Source organism: Hippocampus zosterae, chromosome 18 (genome assembly GCF_025434085.1).
Source record: "Hippocampus zosterae strain Florida chromosome 18, ASM2543408v3, whole genome shotgun sequence".
In the NCBI taxonomy this organism is placed as follows: domain Eukaryota; kingdom Metazoa; phylum Chordata; class Actinopteri; order Syngnathiformes; family Syngnathidae; genus Hippocampus; species Hippocampus zosterae.
In genome coordinates, this window is record NC_067468.1 from 16,366,539 (window position 1) to 16,381,164 (window position 14,626).

Here is a 14,626-nt window from a genome sequence, read left to right on the forward strand (position 1 = left end):
CGGGATGATTTTGGCGCCGAACAACTCGCGAGCCCTTAACCATCAGAATGAACAAATTGCTCGGCGGGCCCCGTCGTGAGTAACCTCTGACTGACATCAAGCCATTTGGGCTTGCAAATTTTCCATTTTCACCCCCCGGTAAATGGAATGAAAAAGGACGTCGAATCCTCCGAAGCTGCGTCCATCCGGTCCGGGCACAGAATGGTCGCTCTCGCGCCATTATACTTTGCCCGTGATGTAAAGAGCGCGACGACATCATGCTTATGTTGCCCTAGACGAAAGTAAATCCGTTGTCTTAATTTGCCAAGGGCGGCGCTATCAATACTGCGCTCAGATGATTTCACCCCGGGGGCCCATTTCAAGGCCGTGTGTGTTCACAAAGAGCCATAAAGAGAGGCTGGCGCCGGAGGAGAACTTAACGGCTTCGATTAATTGGCCGCTAAGAAAATGCGGACGGCAAATGAAAAGGTAATCAAAGTTTTAGCATCGGCGGTTACGCCTTCCCGCTTTCGAGTTGCCGGTCGGCGATTTAAGCACGGCCGCACGAACTTTGCGCGCGACTCAATGCTTTCACATGCAGGCTTTGAAGCTTCGTTAAGCCTTTGAGTTCCCCCCCATGAAACGATTCGCGGTGTCCGTGCAACGACGCAGCGCCGAGTCGCGGCCGGTCATGAGCAAAACGACGCCTTTTATGTCTTTTGGTTGATCTTCACACAGTATTTGGCGAGTCTCGAAGGAGAGCACGTCACCGAGTTGGTTGCTGCCGGCGCCATTTTTTTTTCACGTTGATCCTCGGAACACTCGGCGCATTGTTGCCAGCTGTAGGAAAGCGGCGGGCAGAGAAGAATCTGCCATTCAAAGAAGAATTTTGGCTTCCTAGTGTCTCCTCACTTGCTTCCATATGAACGAATTTGAATCTCGATTTCGATCTTTGCGTTGTGCCCCAGGGAGAGGTCGGTCAACGTTTCGGAGCCCGAGTCGTTGGAGCTGATGGTTTCCAACCTGAAGCCGGAGGCGAGTTATAGCTTCCGAGTCATCGCTTACAATGAGGTTGGACCGGGAGAAAGCTCCGCCCCCTTGAGGATCACCACCAAACCAGACCGTAAGTTCATTGAACTCTCGATCCGATAAATGCTGTACAGATGTAATACGCAGACTCCCGACATTTGGACTTGTCAATCACAACTCTAGACGGGCTCTTTGGTAATTGTGTATAGGGAGGGGGGGGGGGGCTAAATCGAGATTCCACAGCATTCGAATGGATTCCAAATTCTTCTTGAAGCGTTTTTTTTATGTTTTGCAACAAGCTTGTCTGAATGCGCCACACCCACACCGGCGCAAACGTAACGTGTGCTGTATATCAAATCAAAGCTGCGTCCCTCTTCGCTGTGTTTTGTTTCTACAGTCCAGGTCCCCAGTAGGATAGACTCACTACGGGCCCAAGCTCTGTCACCAACCTCCATCCAGGTAAATTGGGACCCCCCCGGTGCTCCAAATGGACCAATCTTGGGATACAGAGTTCTCTGGACAGAGAGCCTCTCAAGCAAGGAGCAGGTCAGCACGCTTCTACCTTGTGAAATCGCTTCCCCCCCCAAACCCCCCCCACAACCCCAAAAAAAGGCCAAATCGAATTCCTCGTATGCGTTGTGTTCAGAGCGTCGATGTCAACGGATTGAACTACAAGATGGAGGGACTCAATAAATTCACACAGTACACCGTTTCCGTTTTGGCCGTCAACCGCTTTGGAGGTGGCACTCCCTCAGAGGATATCGTCGTCACCACCCAATCCGATGGTGAGTCTTTTTTTTATTGGATTCTTTTTTTTTTCATCTATTCTTGTCGATTGACTGCATTTCTCATTAAAATCTTTGAACGAAGCAACCCGTGTTGGATTTCAAGTCTGAGAATTTCTGCCATTGAAAGCTCTCAAGCCGCGTTGAGCTTCGGCTATCGGTTGGAGGCATCTTCAGATGAAGCCTCGCGGTTGACGGCTTATTTGCCGGGTGCGCGTGCGTTCGCGGGTGCGCCAACTTGAATCTTGCGCTCTTCTGCTGTCAGTCGTTTCACCGGGGACCCGCCATTTTTAATTAATCGTTTCTCAGTGTGACACTCTCATCAAGTTCACACACAAACGCACGCGTGCACACTTCTCGTCTCCTCTTTATATGCAAATAATACGTCCTGGCGTTATTTTTTGCCAACTGGGATTTGAAGTCCGTCATCTTTTGACTATTTCAATGGCGCCAAACTTATCAAATAAAAATACGGTGCCGATAGAATAAACTGTTTTACAATGCTTGACAAAAATAATCTGCCATTTAAGCCTGCGCGCCTTACGCCAGATTTGCAGTATTTATTTTTTCAATCGACCGCTCATGGGAATTTGTTTCTAATAATACGGTGCGCCTAATTGTCCGTAAAATATCCATCCATCCATTTTCCGAGAACCCACGCGAGAACACGCAAAGTCCACACAGGAAGGCCGCAGCCGGGAGCGACCTCTGCACTGTGAGGTTGACGCGCTAACCACTGGATCACCACTGGGGGCGCTGTCCGTAAAATACTTTATCGTTGTTTTTGTCCTTGGTTGGCAATGAACTCAAATAAAATCGCATGGCGTAAGGCGCTTACGTTTTGCCGTAAATTCAAGTCAAATGATATTGTGCTTCGCTCTTTTGTAATTGCTCTGAGGAGAATATTTACCCGGATATAAATCTGTAGACCTAAGTGGTGGCCCGTAAGGTAACGTCGTCGTAAATAACCTCGCACGCGTAGCCGGTGAACGATAATGGAGTCATCTGTCCAGCCGCAGCGGCGCGACACAAATGATCTGACACTAAGCGAGCGCCGATACGCGGGCGGGCGGGCGGGCGGGCGGCGCTTGTATTGTGCATCTCCCCATCTGCGGCTGTGCGATAACCGCGACTCGTGGCCCGATGACTTTCCCCTCACGCTCAAGCGCACGCCATGAGCGGCTGAATCAATAGATAAAGCTGCGGACGGTGAATCGGCTAGGTGGTACGACGGCGTTCGTTCAAAGCGTTCGTCCGTCTTCATCTGCTTATGAAGAGGTCGCGGGGGCAGGCGGAGAGACCTACATAAAGCGCTTTCGGAGAGAGACTAAGATCGCCATCTTTTTATGAAGATCCCCAAATTGCCTGCTCGCTAACATGTAGCGCACGCGCCTCGGATCCAGAGAAGACTCACGCATTCATTCATTCATTCATCTTCCTAACCGCTTGATCCTGACTAGGGTCGCGGGGGGTGCCGGAGCCTATCCCAGCCGTCTCCGGGCAGTAGGCGGGGGACACCCTGAATCGGTTGCCAGCCAATCGCAGGGCACACAGAGACGAACAACCATTCGCACTCACACCTAGGGACAATTTAGAGTGTTCAATCAGCCTGCCACGCATGTTTTTGGAATGTGGGAGGAAACCGGAGCACCCGGAGAAAACCCACGCAGGCCCGGGGAGAACACTCCACACAGGGAGGCCGGAGCTGGAATCGAACCCGGTACCTCTGCACTGTGAAGCCAACGTGCTAACCACTGGACTACCGGGCCGCCCAAGACTCACGCAAGTGCGGGGAAAAACATCCATATAAGGAAGTTCTACTTCGAAGAAAATCCTTTCACGTAGGCAATCTCATTTTCGAGGAATTTATAAAAATGGCCAAAATCAATGACTCATTCTAATCTCGGTTGCGTCGGCGGCGTCCAGGAAGTAAACATGGCTCAGCATCGCTCCGCACCCACTCATCGCCATTCTAGTCACAGCGGCAGTGTTGCCGCGCAGCGCCTCGCCTCGCCGCGCCGCGCCGCAGTGGACTCCTAATTGGACTCCGACTTGCAGCCTTTGACATTAGAGGCCGGCCACATTGCGACGGGGCCGATGGAGCCATTAGCCGAAGTAGCGAGCCGCTATCCCGCTTAAAGGTGTTTCATCTTACTGTGCTAGCTGCCGGACTCGCTCGGAGCCTTCAACCCGACTGGTATGCGGGTCGCGGCGCGTCGCCACGCCGGATGCGAGAGCTCCTCGCATTGCCGCCCTTTTGCCTTTTTGAAGAGATTCGATTTGCTCCGTGTTGAATTTGCGATACAAACGCATGACGTCACGCGAGAGTTTTGGACCAGCGTCAGCGTTGAGGCTTTTGAACGGGGCTCCGAGTGAAATAAATAAAGCGATAAAATGGTCGGCGAGTACGATTTGACATTTGGTAAAAGATCTCGCTCGTGGTGAAATGGATGTCAGCTTGCACCGCGCGAGTGCACACTTGTAAAGCGGCACTCCTCCGAGGCTTGGCTACGGATCACCGCCGTGAAGAATGCGCCTTCACAGATGTGGTCGGAACTTTTTGGGGACTCCAATATTATTTTTATCATTCATATTCATTCATTCATCTTCCGAACCGCTTGATCCTCACTGGGGTCGCGGGGGGTGCTGGAGCCTATCCCAGCTGTCTTCGGGCAGTAGGCGGGGGACAAAATCTGAATCGGTTGCCAGCCAATCGCAGGACACACATAGACGAGCAACCAACCACGCTCACACTCACACCTAGGGACAATTTCGAGTGTTCAATCAGCCTGCCACGCATGTTTTTGCAATGAGGGAGGAAACCGGAGCACCCGGAGAAAACCCACGCAGGCCCGGGGAGAACATGCAAACTCCACACAGGGAGGCCGGAGCTGGAATCGAACCCGGTACCTCCGCACTGTGAAGCCCAAGTGCTAACCACTGGACTACTGGGCCGCTCATTAATATTATATTATTATTATTATATTAATATTATTAATATCAACAATTAATAATATTAATAATTAATAAATTAGTATTATAATTAATAATATTAATATTATTAATATTAATAATTAATAATATTATTATTATTATTATCATCCTTATTTTTAATGAGGAGGTTAACACCGCATGTATTTTTGTTTTTGTTTTTTTTCTTTCCTATGCAGTTCCCGGCGCTCCTCCCCAGAACATCACCTTAGAGGTTGTGCTTTCCAGGGTAAGATTTCCGAACATTTCGATTTCAAAAAGTGTTGTTTTTTAAGGATGTTGCTAGTATGTGTTCTTTCCCTTTGATTCTTCAACGTCGACATGCACACGAGCCATAAAAATTAAAGTTTGTGTACCTCTGACGTGGGAATTCATAACAAATGGGTCACGGAAATATTTTGTGTGCTAAACCCGATCATTTGTGCGTTCTTCCACGCGTCACAATTATAATTCTTCCCCATATGTCCGACGCAATTTGGTACGCGACTTTGAGCCCACATGAACTTTTAATGGAGTTTGATGTAAACAAGGCAAACGATGACTCTGTGATTGATTATTTCCATTCTGACGTGTACGCGGGTGACATTGCCATCAGTCAAGTGTTTCCCTCTTGTGAAGCGGCTTCGTTTTCCACCGCGCTCTGCAAATGCAGCAAACGGAGGCTTTCAAATATGAAATCTTGAAAATGTTCTTCCGGAGGAAATAGTACCCCGGAACCCTCAAGAGCCTGATTGTAATTCTTGAGCGTTTGTGCCTTTTAGACTCTTCTTTTTTTTTGGGGTGGGGGGGGGAACAGCGTTCTATTTCATCTGTGCACGGCAGCATCGGCGAGTCCGAAAAATGATTCCAAATATAACGTGGCCGGCTCATAATTCACGTCCACGAACGGGAGGTTGAGACGGTCTGCGGAGAGCTGACCTCATTTACTTTCCGTCTGCTTACGTTCCTGCATGTGATTGATATTTCCCTGCTCCAAAGCCTTGATGGATGCGTGATGTCGCAGCTCCGGTTGGATGTCGAGAAAGAGGGAGTCGGCTTTTCTTTCCCAGTAGAGATCACCGGAAACCAGACGATTGTTTGATTTAAGTCCTAATCGTTCAAACCGTAGCTTCTTGTCCACTATCGCTGCGTAACATGTTTTCTCATTTGTTTTGATGGATTTCTTGATGTTATTCATTCTTCTCACGTCTAAGACCTTTTTTTTTTTTTTTTTTTTTTTTCCTGATTGTGTTTCCATAAATCCTATTCGGAGCGCCGGTGCTTTCCTGGAACGGTCATGGCCGCCTCTTCTTTCAGTCCAGAGTGTCCCAGCTGGCCCGGCTGCATTTGAGTCGCAAGCATCTCCGCTCATGCATGAGGGCCGATTTCGAAATAGGAAGCCAAATGAAAAGGGGGATTTGCGCACCTGCCCCCCCCCCCCCCCTGCCTTAATAACGTACATGCACACGACGTGCACCGAATTGTGTCTGTGTTTGTCTGGAGGCTGAGCAGATGTCGCCATCGTGTTGACAGAACAAACGTCGGGCGCATCCAAAGTAATGAGATGCTTCGAAGTGCTTGCGAGTGCACAACCCCTTTTGGAGCACGTCGGAGTAGATTCGCAGCGTAGCTTCGGACGAATTCGTAAGTGGCACTTGAGCTCTGGACAAATAGATCGAGATGAACGAAAAATGCAGCAAAGATGGTCGGACTCTTGGACTTATCCAGCAGGCTCGGTCAGTTGTTAGCAAAGTTTGAATCCCCCCTGCCGTTTAGGAGGCGGCGGCCCGATCAAAGCAGCTTTTGGGAAATCAATTTCAAATCTGGCATTTCTAGAAATTCCCTCTCCGCTTGCTCGGCGGAGCGTTGCTGTCGTGGCATGCTTGGGTGAATACGACCCTCGGCGGGCCTTTCCTTTGAATTCTGTTGGGAGTTCAGACGTTTTTATTTCGCCGGACTTTTGGATGGTCGGGATCAGGGACGGGATTGTGGAAACATCCGTTACGCCGTGAACGGATCGCTTCACTTCAACTTTTATGACCCAAGCGAAATGGGAATAATCGCTTCGCCGTCGACTCTCGGAGAAACTCGGACCCATTCAAGTCGTAACTAATGCAACCGCAAATCATTCCGCTGAAATGACTTTTACGTTCCCTTTTCACGACGGGCGGGCCTCTCCCAAACAACGGTCCGCAAATCTCCAGCGATCGTTCTTCTTTGATGAATAAGATTTTTATTTTTTTTTAAATGCTATAACGGGATAATGGCCAATACGAATAAATGTTTTCTCATCTACACGTATGACGTGTTCATGCTTTTACATCTCTAACCGTTCCAACGGTATTCTACCCCGTCGTTGGCGGCCATTTTATTGGAAACGACCGTGATAACGTACGGATTCGTGATGTCCCTCGAGGTACGTTGTAATAGGTGGCACGGCGCGAGCAATTATTAATAGGCTGTGATGCCTTGCCCAAGAATGATTAAGCGCTTGTCATGCTCGGTGGAGCGGTTGAATGTCGAACACGCAGGGCAGCGCGCTGGCCAGCGCGACCGTGGATTCCTCCCGCACTTCATCAACATGTATGGGATTACGCTGAATACAAATGCTTAAAAATTTATGAAATGATGTGGAAAAACAATTGTAAATAACACTGCGACCTAATCCATATTTGTTTGTGGTTTTTTCTGCTTTCTACCCACAATTTTGCTGCTGTAGACTGTAAATTTCCCCCAGTGTGGGACAAATAAAGGATATCTTATCGGGTCAGTAAAACAACCCAATAAGTTGGATGTAATGTTAATGACAACGCACGGGAAACGGTGGACGACGTAAAGCGTATGTATTTGTTATTCAAGTGCGCGCGTGCTCTCTTCTGCGTCAAGACGTCGCCTTGGTTTTATGAAAATAATGGCCTTGTTGCATCATCCTCACCAAAGTAGATCTTTGAAAAAAAACTCATAAAACATGCATCTTTACGGCTAACCTCATGAATGCACAATGGCGCTGCAAAATGTCCGCCGAGCATGCGATCACCATCCATTTGCTGTCCGGAGGCGCGCACGCCCACGCAGACACACACACACAAACACACAAACACGCACACACACACAGACCGGTTTATGTGTTTTGTGGGGACCACTTTTCGTTGCTATTTTACACGCCCACGCAGACACACACACACACACACACACTCACACACATACACACACACTTGGTGCGATTGCAGCTTTTGCCCGGAGGCCGTGAACAAACAATCACCAGATTGAATTCTGAGTGTTTATTCACCTGACTCTGTGTGTGTGTGTGTGTGTGTGTGTGTGTGTGAGTGTGAAAGTGTGCTCATAAGGCACACAGTTGGTTGTTTGTGTTTTGTATAGCATTCTCAGTGCCAGTCTGCATACTGAAACCCAAAGCGAATTAATTCCACTTCCTGTTTAAAGTTTGGTTGTTTTCAGAATGGAGGTATTCCCTTCAAATCAAGCACCCATTTTTTTTTTTTTCTGGAGCAGGTTTGCTTGTGTTCAACATGACATGTCATCGCAAAGAGTCCACATAACCGACCTGACCCAATGCAGTTTGGCATCTAACGACAAGTGCAAAAAGAGCAACGACAAAAAAAAAAAAAAAAATCGCAATGATGAGTAAGCGTGCGTGTCTATTCTGGCGTCCTTGCGGTCAGGCGTTTTTTATGCATGGGAGGCGCTCTGTAAATCGAGTCCGTCTGAGCGAGGGAGGTCGATTTCGGGCTTTTTGTTTTCCCATTAAAATGTGTCGTTATTTAATCCAGTCCCCCGTCTCGTTTATCAGCGGGAGAGACGAGAAGCGACCAAAACAAAGTCGTTAACATATGGCGGGGTTTTCATGTTGACGCTTGCTATTGGGAGTCGCGAGCAACTAAAATAGGGGTGGGGGGTGGGGGGGGGCGGGCGGTAAATGCTCTTCATTTCAAGTCATCTTTATCTTTAATGAGTAGGGTATAATTGAGACGAAATAGGTCAGATAGCCACGGGGAGAGATTAAAGGACTGGATCATTTATATGCGAATCGGGAGACAAAGTCTGTGCTTTGGGATTTGGATTTTTTTTTCCAGCTCAATGTACAGCTTGAGACTGCAGAGGTGTTGGAAATATTTTTTCAAAGGTTCCTGTTGTGTATTGTGGAGGGATTTTGCAAGTAAGGTAATAAAACATCTGCGTCAAGACTAACTTTGCGACGGGACTTAGCTTGGGTTCCTTTAATGCTAGCGTTTTGGCATCTCGCTGTTGCTTAAAGTTGAAAAGTGACCGCAGAAAGAGATTGTGAAAGGGGGCGTCTTCGGTATATGCAATTTTTTTTCTATTTTATTTTAGAATATTGCGTTTGTTTGCCGATGGCGCATTGTGGTATGTTCTCGCTGGTCTCTAAATAAAGAGGCTCTCCATTCTCCTTCATGGATGGTTTGCCGCCGTGTCCCTCTGTCGGATTTGTTCCAACGTGTATTTAACTCCCGTATTGTTTCCATGGAGACCACCCAACCAACTGTGTGCTGTCAAAGTGACTAATTAGTTAATGAAGCACACCAGTGATGGCAGGCCTGAGGGCGGGTGGGGGGTGTGGAGGGGGGGGGGGGGCAGGCGAGGAAAAGACCCAATATGGAGATATTTGGCAAACAACATCCTCTCGTCTCAACTGCTCCCCCCCCCCTCCATAATCATCAGTTCTGCTGTAATCAATTAGCAGGGTGAGGACAAGCACATGGAACAGGTGCGCGCTAAATGTTAACGAATTCCTCGGTGGCCCCCGTCACGAGCACGGCGGCTGAATTTTTAAACTGCTGCTTGGACTGCTGGGGAGAAACGGACGCCACCCGCATAAATGCGCGCTCAAGATGTGGTCCACGGCATCAAAACTGGACTACAATTCAAGACTGGAAGGTGAAACGCGTGTCGGTGCATCTTAGCAACAGAATTCGGAAGGATTGCTGCATTTTGTACTTGGCTGCCCGTTTCATTTTGCTCTGATCCCAAATAGCGGCAAAGTGTTTAACTTCCGGCGCGTGTGACGGCAGATGGCGTCTTCTCTTGGATTTTAACATGCTGCCGTCATGGCGGCTACATTTTCTTCTCGTCAAGTTTGCAAGAGTGATGATGACGAAATGTCGATGGCGGTTCAAATGACCTTGAACTTTTATCGAACCAACGCAGTGAAGATGCCCGAGGGAGGCGGTGATGTTCTGCCAAGGTCTTGAGCAGACCCATCAACATCCTAGAACCTGTCCAGAACCTAGCGCAACATTGGCTAGGGGCCTCCGCGATAGCAACAGTTCACAAATTGTTTTAACTTGTTCATTCCAAACAAAACGGCCTGGCGCCGTGACACTTGAATATACAGGAAGTCGATCGAAATTGACCTTCCTGAATCGAGTTTGGAGATTCCTCCGACGTGTGTTGATGATTGGGGGCTTTACGCACACTTCCACCAAGTAGAAGCCGCCTAGCTCTAAGAAAATGGGAAAGAAAATGGGAAAGGTGACCTTATAAAGAAACTGGCATAAAGAGGAGCAGCGTGCGTCAACAAGCAACAGAGTAAAGGATGAATCATCTTTTTGATGAATACATTTTGTAATCCATTAGTCTTCATTCATTAGTGTGCAGAAGCCAATGAGTGTGCCATGGCTGATAGCAGCTGTCTCACAGCATTGCACACTTGGGCCTTGGCAAACAGCTGTTGTGTGTGCGTGCGCATGTGTGTATTTGTCCGGGTAGGTCGAGGTGTGTGGTTAACATGCAAATGAAGCAATTAGCATTCACCCCACCTACGACTAAACAAAGAGAAAATGTCCACAGACTCGAGAGATAAACACACAAATCATGGCAAGTGAAACTTGAGAGGAGCCAGATGAGGTGGCTTGGGCATCTGATTCGGATGCCTCCTGAACGCCTCCCCGGTGAGGTGTTCCGGGCATGTCCCACCGGGAGGAGACCCCGAGGAAGACCCAGGACACGCTGGAGAGACTATGTCACCCAGCTGGCCTGGGAACGCCTCGGGATCCCCCGGGGAGAGCTGGAAGAAGTAGCTAGGGAGAGGGAAGTCTGGGCTTCCCTGCTAAAGCTGTTGCCCCCGCGACCCGGCCCCGGATAAGCGGTAGAAGATGGATGGATGGATGGATGGATGAAACTCTGATGATTACTGCTGCCTTCGATCGGATGTATTTCGTCGCCATTTATACTTTGCCCACTCTTTGCCGCATCAATGGAAAGTTGAAATGGATTTTTGCTTTACGGGTGTCTGCCATCCAATCGTTTGGGAACACGGCTGCCCGCCATCGTTTCATGGGTTGTTTCTTGCGATTTTTATTTTTTTTCCAGAGCATAAAAGTGTCATGGCAGCCGCCTCCGCGCGGCGCTCACAACGGCATCATCAGCGCTTACAAGATCAAGTATAGGAAGACCGGTCGCCGCGGGGACCAGGAAGCCATTGAACCCAACAACCTGTGGTACCTTTGCACAGGTGAGACTCCAACCATGTGGTCTGCGTTTGTAAATAAAGCTTCCGCCGGCTTTACGCTAGCGAGAGTTTTCTCCCAAAAACAATCATTTCATGTTTGGCAGGTCTGATGAGCAGTTTAAGCTTTCGAGTGGGATTCTAAAACAATGATGAATCCTGAGGGACTGCTTATTACAAAACCATGATCAGCCTGAGGCTTTTTCAAATCATTTGCATATTTTACACATACAGATGTATACAACTGTGTGTGTCTGTGTGTGTTTTTCATACTGCCAGCAGCTATTTTTACAATGTAGCTGAAATGAATTAAATGCAAAGGAGCTTCCTTTTCATTATTTCCTACGGAGATTGTCTTCTTTATCTGGATCATTTCCCAGTGTCAGGTTGGCGGCCTCAGTGCGCCCGCGAGCGCTTTGTCTCGTGATCATCACCAGTAATCACACCAAGAACGTTTGATTCAATCTTTATTCACAGAAATTGTATTCATCTTCAATCTATGCACAGTTCATTCACATGCAACGAAGGTTCTTCTCGTCTCAGTCAATAACAGGAGAGAATGAGACCGATACAAATGAGATTGACTTAATGATTTTTCAATCGAGGAAAGGTGTTTCCCACTTCTGACAAAGTCTTCAAATCGCGCACTGAAAATGGCGAGCGCGACCAAGGTTGGGGAGCCACGTCGTGCCTTTTTAGATCTCGAGAAAATCACTCATGGGTTACAGCAGAACAGTGGTGAGATGTACTGTAGTTGTGACAGAGGAGTTTAAGATGGGATCGCATCAGGGATCCGCTCTAAGTACCCCTTTTTTTTATCCAATACTGTTTGACCTCAGCGGCCCGGTAGTCCAGTGGTTAGCACGTCGGCTTCACAGTGCAGAGGTACCGGGTTCGATTCCAGCTCCGGCCTCCCTGTGTGGAGTTTGCATGTTCTCCCCGGGCCTGCGTGGCTTTTCTCCGGGTGCTCCGGTTTCCTCCCACATTCCAAAAACATGCGTGGTAGGCTGATTGAACACTCTAAATTGTCCCTAGGTGTGAGTGTGAGTGCGAATGGTTGTTCGTTTGTGTGTGCCCTGCGATTGGCTGGCAACCGATTCAGGGTGTCCCCCGCCTACTGCCCGGAGACAGCTGGGATAGGCTCCAGCAACCCCCGCGACCCTAGTGAGGATCAAGCGGCTTGGAAGATGAATGAATGAATGAATGAATGAATGTTTGACCTCTGACAGGAAAAGAAGAAAAAAAAACATGTGAATAAACAAGGTCTTGCATTGTCTGTCGTTCAAATTAAATGCACAGAAAATGAATCTAATGTACGCGGTTTGTATGATTTCATTTTCATCTCCCTCCAGGCCTTGATAAGGGCAGTCAGTACAGTTTCCAGGTCGCAGCCATGACCACCAACGGAACAGGTCCAGCCAGTGAGTGGTATACAGCGGAGACACCCGAGAATGATTTGGACGGTGAGATACCAATATATGCATACGTGCATTTCTCAACGTGTGTGTGTGTGTGTGGTGTGTCTTTGTTTTTGTGCGAGTTCAGTGATCTGTGAAACAACATGTAAATACCGGCACTATACTCATAAATATTTAACGCGTTCAAAGGGCAGGACACGTGAATAGATGGAAGCTTCACTTTTAGAGTGGAGGGGGATGAATGAAAAGGACAGAAGCAATACAATCCAATTCTACATAATTGATGACTTTTATAAATGATGCACAAAGATCTTTCTTCAAAAAAGGAAAAGCATCAGACACCGCATGTAAACAAAATAGCTTTTGGGTGGTGGAATGCTGCTGTTGCGCCTCTTGTTTATTTAGGCCGAAGCATCCGTTTTGTTCTTATTTCAATTGAATCAAAAGAACCAACAAGGTTAGCTGTGTTAGCATGGTGTTGGGCGGAACCATTGATCTACTTTCGATGGATTATTACTCAATGAAGAAAGGGAGCTTCTTCCCCTAAAAGAAATGCTAACGTGATGGAGACTTTGAACACAAAGTGCTTAATACTCGGCTAACCGCGTTAGCATCTGCTAGCAGTAGCAGCCAGAGGCTGGATTTTAGCACAGCGACAAATCGCACATATTTCTTCAAGGTCACTTCTGTGGTATACGTAATCAATGCCCGACACACCTGACAATCGACTAACTGCTCAAAGAAAAACGAAAGAAACCCCTCACTAAATAGGTGAAGGGGAGTTAAATATAATCAGGCTAAAGACACTAATGAGATACACATTGAGCTGGTCATTAATAACGTCAGGAAGGACGGAATGAGCAGGGCGAGGCTAACAAGAATATGTTGAGCAGGGGGGGGGGGGGAGCAGACACGCAATGAACACTCAGGAACCAAAAACATTTGCCCTTTCTGATGACAATACAGTCTGTTCTTGTGTTTTTATTTTTGAACAGAGAGCCAGGTTCCGGACCAGCCCAGCTCTTTGCATGTCAGGCCCCTTCCCAACAGCATCATCATGTCATGGACTCCCCCCCTCAGTCCCAGCATTCTGGTCCGTGGTTACATCATTGGCTACGGCGTAGGAAGTCCCTACGCCGAAACGGTTCGAGTGGACAGCAAGCAGAGATACTACTCCATTGAAAACTTGGGTAAGAAGGGGGAGGAGGGTGACACGCCCCCAAACAAAGATTACGCAGAAAAAAACGGTGCGTTGTGTGAAAAGGCCTGAACGCATCCTCTCGCCAGGAAAGTCATTCAAGTCACTCAAACTCGTCTCTTTGTGGCCCCCTCCGATTGCTTCAGTTCTCTAAACACCATCAACTCGCCCCATCGCGATATCTCTATTATTAGTCGTCTTTATGGTACAGCAACTCTATTTCCTCAAGTCCTTTTTTTTTTCTTTTTTTTTCATTTTTAGGAATACACAACCTTCCAGCGACCCACTACAGAAATAATATTTATTACTCTTGCAGGCCTTGCTGGCTTTTGTTAGCTAAAGCTTTGCTAAAAGCTTCCGTGACTCAAGAAGCGCCACTGATGCCGTGATGAAAAAGACTGAGATGAATAGAACGCAACGTTGAGTGCATTAGCGAAAGGATTTCTAAACGTATACGTTGTTTTAAAAGAAATTAATACATAGGTGGTAGTCGTTTGTTCATACTTCTTCCGGGTTTTTTTTTTGGCAGCATTTGCCTGCCAGGTTCCAGAAGACTTAACCTGTTGAAGCATTTCGCTTTGATTAGCGGTACCTTGAATTTTTTTTTTTTAATTCTTCCTTGGGGTCCAAGTGACATCTTGGGTTGCCATTTATCCGCGTGCGTGTAATTACAATTTGTTGGGGGGGCTTTTTTTTACCTTTGCAGTCAAAATCCTTTTCTCCTTTTCTATCGTTGCATAAAGAAACCGTCGATTTATTC

The 14,626-nt window shown here is 47.7% G+C and overlaps 1 protein-coding gene across 9 annotated transcripts in view; it reads left to right on the plus strand.

Annotated features, from left to right (window-relative positions):
* Positions 1-14,626, plus strand: part of dcc (DCC netrin 1 receptor) — an 88,166-nt gene that overhangs the window by 51,225 nt on the left and 22,315 nt on the right. For all 9 annotated transcript variants that reach the window (XM_052051309.1, XM_052051305.1, XM_052051306.1 and 6 more), the window contains exons 9-15: positions 948-1,102; positions 1,406-1,554; positions 1,655-1,793; positions 4,964-5,013; positions 11,115-11,256; positions 12,603-12,713; positions 13,664-13,858. In XM_052051309.1, coding sequence (XP_051907269.1) covers positions 948-1,102; positions 1,406-1,554; positions 1,655-1,793; positions 4,964-5,013; positions 11,115-11,256; positions 12,603-12,713; positions 13,664-13,858 — 941 coding nt within the window. The remainder of the gene's footprint in view (positions 1-947; positions 1,103-1,405; positions 1,555-1,654; positions 1,794-4,963; positions 5,014-11,114; positions 11,257-12,602; positions 12,714-13,663; positions 13,859-14,626) is intronic.